General features: G+C 41.0%; 1 protein-coding gene across 2 annotated transcripts; it reads left to right on the top strand.

Annotated features, from left to right (window-relative positions):
* The first annotated feature begins 804 nt into the window (after positions 1-804).
* Positions 805-11,667, top strand: slc25a37 (solute carrier family 25 member 37). 2 transcript variants are annotated; one of them, XM_020489928.2, is made up of 4 exons: positions 805-1,366; positions 7,194-7,422; positions 7,657-7,713; positions 7,879-11,667. In XM_020489928.2, the coding sequence occupies exons 1-4, from the start codon at positions 1,172-1,174 to the stop codon at positions 8,409-8,411; spliced, it is 1,014 nt and encodes a 337-aa protein (XP_020345517.1). In that variant the 5' UTR covers positions 805-1,171; the 3' UTR covers positions 8,412-11,667. The 2 variants fall into 2 exon arrangements, with proteins under 2 accessions (XP_020345517.1, XP_031685966.1); XM_031830106.1 differs by lacking the exon at positions 805-1,366 and adding an exon at positions 1,386-7,089.
* The last annotated feature ends 1,387 nt before the right edge of the window (positions 11,668-13,054 follow it).

Below are 13,054 nucleotides of genomic sequence, written 5' to 3'. Positions count from 1 at the left end.
GCCCAGCCCAGTCAAAATATACCTTTACTACCAAACACTGGTATTGAATAGCACCACAAACAACCAAAACAAATTATTTCAAAAAAATCGAACAAACCAGAGCGGGATAAATCTGTTTTACTTTCTTAATTCAGTTTACCTTATGCAATATGGCACACAGTATGCAGTTCCATATGCATTTAACATCATAAGTAGGACTACCATTGACAAATAAAGCTCATAGAAAAAAAAGGCTTGGAAAAAGGCTACATCACTATCATCATGACATACATAGTAGGAGTTTTAATGTGCATCAGCCTAGCCTGTTTCCACTCCTTGTAGGCTTCTCCATGCTAGCAGCACTCAGCTCATGTTGATGATATTTTGAGTGATTCCTCATGCCACATGCTGTATTATATTGGCAATTTAGGTTGTTTTAATAAGGGTAAACATGTATTACTTTTGAAATAGACAGGAATCAATTACCTTTGTGACCCCTTTGTCCATATTATGGCTAATGAGGGAGTTATTTAAGCTGCCCAGGGTTGAACCGGTCAATGGCCCATCACTTCATTGGGTGAAAGGAGGGAGGAGCACCTTTCTCAAAATGAACAGTAATTGGCAGGGCTCGGTCATGTTGTCAACAAAGCAGCAGCATGATGCATCTTTCAGAAACATACAACTTTTCCATAAAACAATTGTAATAAGTTTCACTGGGAAGGCAGATAAATCGTTTTTTTATAAAGCAATCACATTTGCATGGGAAAACCCAGAATCCTACTAATCCCACGTGTTCAACTACGTCATTTTTGTTTTGAGCAGACTTCTCTGTTTGACAGAGCGTGGTACCTGACTCACGTCTGGGAGGTAGCCCGGTTCCAAATCGAATGCGAACAAATTTCTGCCGGTGCAACACGAGCGCCCGGACGAGATTAATCGAACCCCCTCATTGAAAAGCGCTGTCAATTCTGCAAACAGGCTAGCACTCGTGGGCTACTTTTCATTGGACAATTCCGGCTGTTGGTTCCGCCTCATTTTCGATTTTCTGGATGTTCATTGCTCAAACTAGATAGCTATCGTGTATTCTTCTGACGTCATCTAGGCGCTGGAACTGGTTGATAATGTTGTGGTTGTCCATGCCGCCGAGTCAGTGCTTGTTTGTAAAGATCTCCTTTTGATCAGTCTCCCCCGCATGGAGTTGCGCGCTGACCCGGTGGTGGCAAACTTGGACATGTCGGAGATTAAGGGTAAAGATGGGGAGCCTTCGGAAGGCGACGGTGACTACGAGAGTTTGCCAGCGCATGCCTCATTGACAATCCACATGACAGCAGGAGCCGTGGCTGGAATCCTGGAGCACACGGTGATGTACCCCGTGGACTCTGTCAAGGTAGGCTTGCTAGCCCATCAACCAAGTGATGGGCTCAGTAACACTTTTCATTCGTATCATTATGCATTTCTGCTTTCCAACTCATCAGCACGCAGGGGAGGAAATAACCTTACCAGTTTAAATGTGTGAACGCTAGGTAGTTGGCTAGCTAGCTAGACGCTAGCGCTAATTAGCCAGCTACTAGCCAGCCAACTTACGCGTTATGAGACATGCCTTAGCATAGCAAGACACTCGCTCGCATATGTGAAATTCTCCCTGTCTTCCTGAAAGTACTCACCCTGTTAATGAAACATCATGCAATTGAACGTTTCCAGTATTTAACCGCACACTTAGTTACAGCTGCTAACCAGCTAAGTTAGCTAGCTTGTTTGCTAAAACTTTTAAATCCAACAACCTTCAAGTTCAGAGTGAAGCATGGACATGTAGACATAGCTATCTGACATTACACACTCAGTGCCCATTTGTTCTATACAATTCTTTATCTTACCCACATCTGAACTTATTGAACTGGTTGTCAGACAATTGAGGCAAACAGGTGAAGGTCACATGGCTGTGTGCCAGGTTAGAGCTGTCAACGGTGCTCAAATTTAGGTGACATTGTGGTCAACTGTAGCTAGTGGTTATTGTAAAATATACTAAACCAAATAATTAATTTCTGGACTAGTCAAAGTTTATAGGCTTCTAGGTAACCTATAGTATAAGAGGACATACAAGTAATGAGTAATTGGCTTTGAACTCTGTACCCCGCTATGCCCCCTCATTGCATACCAGTAGTTATTTCCCAGATAATTTCATGAAGTTCATTCATACATTTTTATTTAAGTACATTGCATGTACATTTGAAACATGTTTGACTTGACAAATCAGTAGAGAACACTGACTACCTACAGAGAATAAAGCTTGTGGCAAAAAAAGGCATAGGCTACATGGTCTAACATTTTTAATCAGTCAGACCATCAGAATGAGATGATCGGATATGGAGCCAAATTAGCCTGTGTCTCTTCAACAGGGTTACACAAGCCATTGTTGCCACTTCCTCCTCTGTAACTGCAAGAATCTGTAGTTGGACCTTTCATGCTGCCCATCTTACAACGTAAGGTTTTAGAGCCAGACTTTACACATCTAGTCAACACAGCCAAACCTAGCCACAGTGTTTCATTAACTCCGCTGCTGGGTTGTTCCACCAATTAGGTGCCTTTGAGCACTAACTTGGTGAGAAAAAGTTATATTTCACCTAATTTTAACATTCTGTCATGAAGAGCACATGTTCAATTAAAAAAATGTTTTTCCCTCGAGACAAAAAAATAAGACTTAAGTGCAAAATAAAGTGACAGGGTTGACCGTGATAGGGTAGAAAATCCCCTTGTGACGGGGGAATGGAAGCTTGTGTGAAACAGGGAGGGGCAATTGAATGCAAGCTTCACAAAACATTTTACACGGTTAAAACATTTGTAGCCTGTCTATGGGTAATAGGGTTGATGTGTTATGCTCGACCCGCTCAGTGTTCCACCACAAAACACCAGAAAATATAGTAAAAGAGTAGAAGCAGCTCACCTGCTTTTACAATATTATTTGGCTATTCAATGTTTCTTTTAGAATTTCATTTTTCAAAAGGAATAGTTTCACCATGTTAAAATGTGTTCAGTTCACATAACAGGATTGACCTTCAAATAGAGTACAGGTTGTTGTTTTTTTTACCTTAAAAGTAATATTCAGAAATCACTGTCAAAGCAACAATATTAACGAGGGCTTTACAATAATGTTGAAGTGCGTTAATCTTCCTAGAAGTCAGAGGATGCACGGAGGGACATGTCAAAATGCTGCATTTTGGCACTTTAGCAAGTCTTATTCCCCTTAAAATTAAATATTGGTGCACAATTTATACTTAACGTATGAAATGGATGCAAAAGGCACTCATTTTGTGGATGACCCTGCTATGAACTTATTTTTTTTATGGAGGAATGGTTTAGAGTTAAGTAGATATACTATAGGCCTACTTCTATTAACTATATGTCCCTCTGTGCTACTACTAGAAGTGTTATCTTCATGTCCCAATGGGCGTAAGCATTTGGAATCAGTCAGAAAAAGGGTGTGTGCACCGTCTTTCTCTTATACAGCTGATTAGCAAACTGCCTTACAGCCTCTGGAAGCCATGGGATTAACTCCTGAAATGCATTTACACTCATGCCATGCACACAGATTTAATCATTACTTTTCGTTTAAAAGAAACACAGAACACACTGACGTCCACAGCCACCAGTAGGATCTGGTCTCCCAGTTCTATCACAGTAGGGTGACTTTAACCCCTACAGTGTGTGAGGTTTCTCAGGCTTCTGAAGTTAGCTTGCTACTGCTGAGCCCCTCCCCGCTGAAGAGTTAAAGCAGTGGTGGCACACAGAAACAGAGATTCCCTGCCCCATGTCTACACTACAACCTCCATTCATTGTCATGGAAGAGTGGGGTGGAAAACAGTACTTCTTATGCTGGCCATAGAACCTTAATGAATTTTGCTGTTGCCAGCCCTGCTTTTCTCTCCAGCCCAAAACAAGCAGGATGAGCTGGTGCGATTTTTCCACTCCAGTACCCAATGGGTCCCCTTCCTCCTCGCCAGTTGGAAGGGTGCCATTAATGTTAAAACTGAAATAGTTTTTGAACCAAAATCTTCTGTAAGAAATACAGTTACTGAAACTATTTGAGTTGATCAGGTGGCTGTATGGGAGTTGGGGTATACTTGTGTTATAATGGCTTCACAGAGTTAGCCTAGCCCTAGATCCTGGTAGCATACATTTACTAATAGTTTTATTACTGTGTCATCACCAAAACGTCTTATTTTGAGAAATGTACTGCTTCCTCTCATGAAGTAGTTCTTAAAGGTCCAATGTAGCTGTTTTAAATCTCAATATCAAATCATTTCTAGTAAAAACAAAAGTACCTTACTGCGATTTGTTTTCAATTAAAATGTTAAAACCACATCGCTTCTTGGTGAAGAGAAATTCTTGCTTGAGAAATTGATCTAGGACTGAGTGAGGTGCCTCATTGGACGAGACTAATGGGAGGGATATGTAACCTGAAGTAGCTGTTATTGGCAGAGAGGCTTGGAACCCACTTTTTTATTGGTCTATTAACTTATATTGTCAGGCAGACCAAAACACCATCCCACCAAAGCAGGTTGAAATTTCCAGTAGCCTTTTCAAACCGCTCTTACACTAAAAGGCCGTTGTCATTTTCACAATTTCAGTATTATTCCAACCTCAGTGTGGAAATGTATATAAAACACAGGAAAATCACATCTTTGAATGCTCTGTGCCTTTAAGCCCATCAGGAATGCATTTCCTGGTAGTAAACTGAGATCAGTGGCAGTAGAATGCAAACAAATGACTCATTGTGTGCCATGCAGCAGATTTATTTCTCCTAATTATTACGTTGTTGGAGATTTTACATTACTTAATTGTCGGACAAGGTGAGGAAATAAACCAAATGAAGTAAGGTCTACAAGTTTGTCTAATATTCAATCAATAGGTTTGTTTCCTGGTTCTTTGGCACGGCATGGCACAGCCAGAAAGAGTAGCCATTTGAATGGCCAGAGGCATTGTATCGTCACTGGGATAAAGCTAGCTCTGTTTTGTCAAGTTGCCTAATGATTACAGACTGAGGCAGGCAGTCGCTCTCTCTGTAAGGCTGAGGCCAGAAGTACTTAATGAGCATAGAGTATAAAAAAAATAGTAAGATGTTTGACAGCAGTCTCATTCTGTACTCTTTCTTCACCTCTTTGCTCAATTTATTTTTAGAAACATTTTGCTTCAGTGGTGCTTAAGGGGGACTCTTATCACTTAAAGTAGGATCTGACAGGGGGTGGCCAGAACCTGGGCAGAGGTCCAACATGTATCAGTATTACAGCTTTGAGCCCCCTTCCCACCTTCCGTCTGCAGGTGTATCTCATTCTCCACACATCAACTGCTTGTGTATTGTTTTTTTCTTCTCCCCTTTAGAGCTCAACTACTGTAGCACTACTGCAGGAATGTGATTATATTATTAAAGTAAATAGTATTAAATATAAATGTATAGACCTTCAAAATGGTATATTTGTCTGTAATACAGTACATCATGCACCCTAACTGATATCATGCAGAGATAATCCTGTGAAGCTGTCCTGTGTGGTGGTTTCTCTAGAGCAAAGCTGCTAAGTAGATGGAATTACTTGGCTGTGGAGGCTGAGATAATAACATAATGGGGAGGTAAGCTACAGACATGCAGTAGGCTTGCTGCTGGTAACTAAAGGCTGAATCCTAACTCACTCAAGGATTAGGCCTACATTGTTAAATTGTGATCCAGTTTTTCCCGAGTAGAGCCTTTTTTGTTTACAAAAGTACTCTCACTAGGCTAACTCATTTGTCCCCTTGTGACAATATCTCTCTGTTCTCCCAGGCGTCGATCAGATGTGGAAAAAAAGTTAATACAAAAACCTGAACAGTTGAGGACCAAAGCTGCTTGGAGTTGGAGTAGGATCAAAGTCCTAGTTCGGAATTGTTTGAGCAAATCTGCACGTACGCGTGTTTGATAAATGAAGGAAGGTCGTTGTTTCCAATTAAATTGTCTAATCTTGTCTCTGGCTAGTTGGTGTGCCTTATTATGGTGGGTATACATTATTCCATACATTTTGCCTAAGTAATAACAGTACTATATATATATAACACCTTCCTAATATTGAGTTGCGCCCCCTTTGCCCTCTGAACAGCCTCAATTTGTCGGGGCATGACTCTACAAGGTGTCGAAAGCGTTCCACAGGGATGCTGGCCCATGTTGACTCCAATGCTTCCCACAGTTGTCAAGTTGGCTGGATGTCCTTTGGGTGATGGACCATTCTTGATTCAAACGGGAAACTGTTGAGCGTGGAAAAACCCAGCAGCATTGCAGTTCTTGACACAAACTGGTGTGCTTGACACCTACTACCATACTCTGTTCAAAGGCACTTAAATATTTTGTCTTGCCCATTCGCCCTCTGAATGGCAAACATGCACAATCCATGTTTCAAGGCTTAAAAATCCTTCTTCAACTAGTCTCCTCCCCTTCATCTACACAGATTGAAGTGGACTTAACAAGTGACATCAATAAGGGATCATAGCTTTCATCTGGATTCACCTGGTCAGTCTTTCATTGAACGAGCAGGTGTTAATGTTTTGTATAGACTACAGATAAGACATTGGATTCACCCTTTCAAAGATGCGTTGAGAGAAATGAGTAATGTCACCTATAAGTAAAAGATGACTACAGAAGCAGTCTTGAAGGCACATACAGAAATCATTGTCTCCTTGAGGTAGAGCTCAACAATGTATGTGATAAGTGTAGAGTTTTTGTTCAGTTTGACAAACTTAAACTCAAAGTTTTATGAATCCCTCAAGCCTCCAGATGTATCTGAAGGAAATGTAATTGATATTTTATTGTTGGGGGGGTGGAAGGAAACAAGGAAATAAGCTAAGAAAGATAAAAATGGCATGTCTTTTGGTCTGCACTACATTTTGGGCTAAATAAAAACATTGTTTGTGCTTTCCAAATAACTTGGCGTGTCAGGGTTTAACAAAGAACTGACACAGCCCCCCACCCTAGGCCTGGGACAGACACACATCACTCAGAAAGGACATGAGTTCTGCCAAGAACAGATATCAAAAACATGGTGAGACATCACATCACAGGAGAAACAATTACCTCAGAAACAGACAGCCCAGGTGAGTGTGTAGGTTTGACTACAGTCTGTAGTTTAGCAGGTTGTACAGACTACTTCATGAGAAGCTAGGGTCTCTCACTTAAAATATCCCTCTTCTTTCTCTAGACCAGGATGCAAAGTTTGCAGCCAGACCCTAAGGCTCAGTACAGCAGCGTGTATGAGGCCCTAAGAAGGATCGTCCGGACGGAGGGTCTCCTCAGACCCCTGAGGGGCCTCAACATCACAATGCTGGGGGCCGGCCCTGCCCACGCCCTCTACTTTGCCTGCTACGAACATGTCAAGCGCACACTCAGCGAGGTCATTCAGAATGGAGGAAACAGCCACATAGCCAATGGTGCAGTACAGTTCTGTTTCCCTTGGAATTCTAACTCTCATTACATACTGACCACTGGAAGGTCAGGGAACATGGCACAGGAAGAAGTTAATTGTTTTGGTAGTTGTGCTGGCAGTTTTGATAAACTAACATTATAAACAATTGGCTTGGTGAGAACTGATGTATTATTACGTGAGGTATTGTATGTTGATGGGTGGTAACATGCCTGACTTTGACTGTCTTTGTTCCATCTAGGACTGGCAGGCTGTGTGGCCACTGTGCTGCATGACGCAGTCATGAACCCAGCTGAAGGTAAGGCTTTGAAAGGGGGCTTTGGGTTTTTTGTGACTTTTTCAATTAGAAATCAAGATGGTAACAAACCGTTCTAGCTGGAGGGGGGAGGGTTATACAGTATATTAACCCCCTTCTCTTTGTTCCCCTGTCTGTGTGGTGGTGCTGTCCTTCATGGTGTCTTAGTGGTGAAACAGCGGATGCAGATGTACAACTCTCCCTACCGGAACCTGTTGGACTGCGTTGGGACTATACAGCGCACTGAGGGGCTCGCAGCCTTCTACCGCAGCTACAGCACACAGCTGGCCATGAACATTCCCTTCCAGGCTGTCCACTTCATGACATATGAGCTGATGCAGGAGCGGCTCAACCCCCACAGACAGTACCACCCCGGCAGCCACGTGTTGTCTGGGGCTGCGGCAGGGGCCGTATCTGCAGCCATAACCACCCCGCTGGACGTGTGTAAGACCCTGCTCAACACACAGGAGAATGTAGCGCTCAGCTCCATACACATCAGTGGTCACCTCACAGGCATGGCCAACGCCTTCAGGACAGTGTATCGCCTCGGTGGCACGGCTGCCTTCTTCAAAGGGATCCAGGCCCGGGTCATATACCAGATGCCCTCCACTGCCATCGCCTGGTCAGTCTATGAGTTCTTTAAGTATGTCCTGACCAAGCAGCAGATGGAGCGAGAGGCTGGGCCAGCTGGCCCAGTCTGAGGAAGGGCTGTGGACACCGCAATGTGACCACACCTGTACTAGAGGCTCCTGGTTCTCCTGTGGGATCAATGCAAAAAGCCTCATGGTGACATCGTGTTCATAATTTATATCTGTGTGTGCTTTTGTATAATAACTCAAAGGGAACTCACTGCAATGGAGGAGGTTTGAAAGACTTGCTGTGGTAGACCGTGGCACTCCTTACCCTTCACTTTCCTACCCAGCAAGCCCTTCCATTGTGCACTGTCATTCATTAGAGGAGTGGAGGCTGTTACAGGAACTGCACAGAGATGTATACAGAGAAAAGGTCATCTTCATGTGGCAACAGGCCCTTTTCCCTAATCACCCATTCACTAAGCACACAACGGTGACAGTATTTTCATGATTATGTTGGGTTACATTCATACAGTATGTTTGTAGATCTGATATGGGAACTTTATTTATTTGATTTGCTTACCATGACTTGGATTTTATGGATTTGGAAGATACACATAGTTGTTTGCTTGTTTTATTTCCTTGTGTATTTATAAAGGACTGTTTTATTGAACACATTCCTGAGTTTCGCTGCACAGTAGACACAATTGCGCTTTCAAAGTGCCTCTTTAGCATTGAAGGCAGCCACAAATTTAAAGTGTTTTGTGTTGTCCATGTCCTTAATAGAAATGGATTGGATCAGTCACCATTAACATAATCGTTGTTTGCCATTGAAATGTAGATTCAATCGTATGATCTTTATATGTTACCTTTTCATCAATCATAGCAAGAAACCACTCGTTAAAACCAAATGTACTGAAATAGGACCATGTTATTTTTCCTTGGCCAGAAGGTTGGCATCATACAATGTGCCTATAATCTGAGCTAGCCTAAACCTTTCAAGATGAGGGCCTGTTTTCTATTCTGTGTTGGAAATGCAGTTCTGAGAGTTAAATTTCCTTTTGGCTGAACCACTAAATGTTGTGCTGGGTTTTTTAAACTTTAGATAGGGCTTCATTCTAACCTCTGCGCCAGTCAAAGTCTGCAGTAGTTTAGTAATTCAGTTTCAGTAGTTTATTTTGACCACCCAGTGAAGTGAGTATTGCCTCCCTTTCCTGAGAGGTTACTGGAATCCCTCTCAATAATAAAGGTGTATAGGCCATAATGGCCCAAATATATTAGCCTTGTTTGAGCACAGTAGTATATGCTCTGGACTCTCACCAATGTGAGTGTTCGAGTGTATTATATAACAATCTATGTCGCAGAGAAGAGGCAGTGTTTTTTATATATTTTAGTGAGTGATTGTTTCCCAGGAGGCATTTCATGATGCTGGTCCTCAGGTGTACCAAACCTCCGCATCAAACCTGTAAGAGGCTGGTGGCATGGACCGGCTCATCTCTGCATTCAGACACATCTGTGATGTTCATATTTAGGTTTGGAGTAAAATATCATGCTTGTAATAATGTACTTAGTTTATATCTCTAAAATGATTTTATGTGAGATGAGCAGATTTGACATTCTCAAACTACTACAAAACAAATAAAACATTCAATGTTAGACAGCAGAATTTGGAATGAGTACCACTGCAGCCCAGGGCAGTTAATCGGGCGAATCCTTTAAGCATTGGGTACAGTCTGTGACAATGGGCCCATTACTAAGGGGTTACCAGATCAGCTGGTTGGCACGCTCTATTTATTAGACTTTTTTTTGGCCCATTTTAGTCACTTCCTGTGCTCTCCCTGCTCTCTTCCCAGCCTCTTGGCTCTGAGTTTTCCGCTCAGAAGGCAGACATTCCTCCACATATTGCTGTAATCCACAGAGCTGCAAGATTTGTTTGTTTGCTTTTAATTAAATGTTGTTGGGTTTGTTCACCAGTGAAGTACAGCTGGTTCTATGAGATCTCCAAAGGTCCCAGTCCCTCAAATATAGGTTTATTCCTTGTTAAAGATCCCAAAGATATGTACTGTATGATTTCCTATTTGCAAACCTGTAGTGGTGAACATACCTGTAAAATGAAGCACTCATTCTTGTCCTCGTACTTATTGGCAGTAGTCTCATTCCAAGCATCATCTGCAACCAAAAAAAACTTTAGCTTCTTATTCTTTGGACCTCTTTAGTTGAGCTAGTCATATAGCTGTCCTTATGATGTTTCAAAAGTCACTTTGTGCCTCAACATTTTCACAAGAGGTAGAGATGAGAATTTCTTCAAATGTTTCTGTGAAGACTGAAGTGTTTGGTTAAAGGGGACATTTAGTCTGAACTGAGACGAGCAGGTGAGCAGTGGTCAAACCTGTTGCAGTATTCATAACGGAGAGAATTTGGCCCACTGCATGACCATTTCTCTATTTAAATTTGAAGTCCTTTTGAGCCCTGTGGGTGTTTTTTATAGAGTTACACAAATGTGTTTGCTAAATATCACAGCTATTGTTTATGTAAATGAATATGCAACACAGTAACACATTTAGGTTGATTTAAAGTCAATCTTATTGACAACAATACTGGACAGCTGAAGGTTAATTAATTTGATGTTTCTGGCATATTGTTTATTACTATTTCTGAAAAACTCCAGACAAATGTAATGTATTTTACTTACTATACAAATGCCATCATGCCATTTCTGTTCTATGCATTTCATTCAATTTGAATGAATCTTATGTTTTAAGAAATGCTGGTCATACAGTTGATGGAATTAATTCCATTAAGAATCACTCGCCAGATATTACAAACAATACTGCTCCTATGCATTAATGTTGAGTGGAACTGACCTTTTTAAGAAACTTGGAGATTGAAATGCATAGTTACATGGACTGGATGATAATCCAATGTTTAAAATGGTCATTAGACTAATCTGGTTCAGGTATTTAGTCTTGCTTTAGCTTCTGAATCATTTTTGATAAAGTATCCACAGAGCACAGGTCTTGTTTTGCTCAGACACATTACATTAGCCCAAGAGATCTAAGGAAAAATAAGTCTTAAACCCATGCTTATTGTCTAGCTTGTATAACTTAACTGTGAGATCATTTCAATATAATGTACTTTTAATTATTATGTATGCCCCATGACTAAGAGTGATTGTGTTAATGGAGATTTGGTGAATTTATATCTTATCTAGGGATGTTCATCATGTTACATCTTTGCTGCTTTTTTGCGCACAAAACACCGGGGGAAACTGGGAAGATTTATGACAAGAGTGCCATCTACAGCACAAGAATGTTAAATGACTGTGGTAATGCTGCTACAGTGTATATAACACTGGAGCTGAAATAAAAATGCAGGTGATAAATTATATGTTGACTGGATTCTATTATTATTGTTAAACAATGTGATTTAATGGAGTGTCACTGAGGGCTCTCAATCTTAAAGTATGTGGAAAGACCAGTCTGTACCTTGAACTTTATGACTTTAGAACCAATAGAGGGCACTATAGTTCATAATGGATTGTCACCTCAACGCACACTGCTCACATGTGTTGTTGGAGTTGTAGCCAGGTGTCTATTTCTGAAAATTATGTGCGGTTATGGTGAGAGTTAGGGAATTTTTACAATGTTTAATTGTTGCATTTGATAAGGTATAATATTGACCTATATGCCTTAATACTTTTGAAATCACGGGCTTGTCGATTGTGGTCATTTAAGATGTATATAAAATTGTGTTTGTGTATAAATGCCAGATTCCTTTTATGAAGGTTTTGTGCTGAAGACCAATGCACTACATTTTTGCCCGTTGAAGACCTTTCAAAAATCCTATGACAGTTTGACAAGGCTACTTCCTGGAAAATGCAGTATCACTTTTATAGTGTATTGTGTTGCATCATTGTATAACAGCATACATTTATAACATTAACTACAATGCTATGAATGTAATCACTAACCACTCACACAATATGAGGACAGGGCATAAAATCCATGACAACCATCTGATGAGTCGGATGCAAGAGTATATCTGCTGATGGGAGAAAAAAAGGAGCTGTGCTGGTGCCATGGTATGTACATCAGGGATCCAGTTTCACCGCTGTCCAGGGAATCTTCCCTTGTGCAACGATCAGGGCTGATTGAAACCACTTTCAGCTCCAGCAAATTTGTTAGCCAGTCACGGCATATTAGAGCGCTGACAATGCCTGTCTTTGTAGTGGAGTTCGGTTTTTCCCTGTCTTTAAAGGAAGTAATCTCTTTGTTTTCCAAAGTATGAGTGGGTACCATGAAGAGCAGCATGATGGTGTCACGACCACACTATGTGCTGAATCTTAAGGGCCAATCAGATTCACAGGGAGATAGACCTTTAAAGCACAGAGCTAAACAGGAAAAGTGCAGGATTTAAAATTTTTCAAAAACATTTTCATTCTGTCTATTTGGTTCTGTTCAGACATTAGGGGCACATTTCCATGAACTCTAACTTCACTTTTGTCATTATAGATATACAGTGGGGAGAACATGTATTTGATAACCTGCAAAATCGGCAGTGTTTCTTACTTACAAAGCATGTAGTGGTCTGTAATTTATATCATAGGTACACTTCAACTATGAGAGACGGAATCCAAAACAAAAATCCAGAAAATCAAGTATGATTTTTAAGTAATTAATTTGCATTTTATTGCGTGACATAAGTATTTCATCACCTACCAACCAGTAAGAATTCCGGCTCTCATAGACCTATTAGTTTTTCTTTAAGAAGCC

This window comes from Oncorhynchus kisutch, linkage group LG8, assembly GCF_002021735.2.
Source record: "Oncorhynchus kisutch isolate 150728-3 linkage group LG8, Okis_V2, whole genome shotgun sequence".
Classification (NCBI taxonomy): domain Eukaryota; kingdom Metazoa; phylum Chordata; class Actinopteri; order Salmoniformes; family Salmonidae; genus Oncorhynchus; species Oncorhynchus kisutch.
The sequence above is the reverse complement of the archived record's forward strand: the minus strand, read 5'-3'. Positions and strand labels throughout refer to the sequence as shown.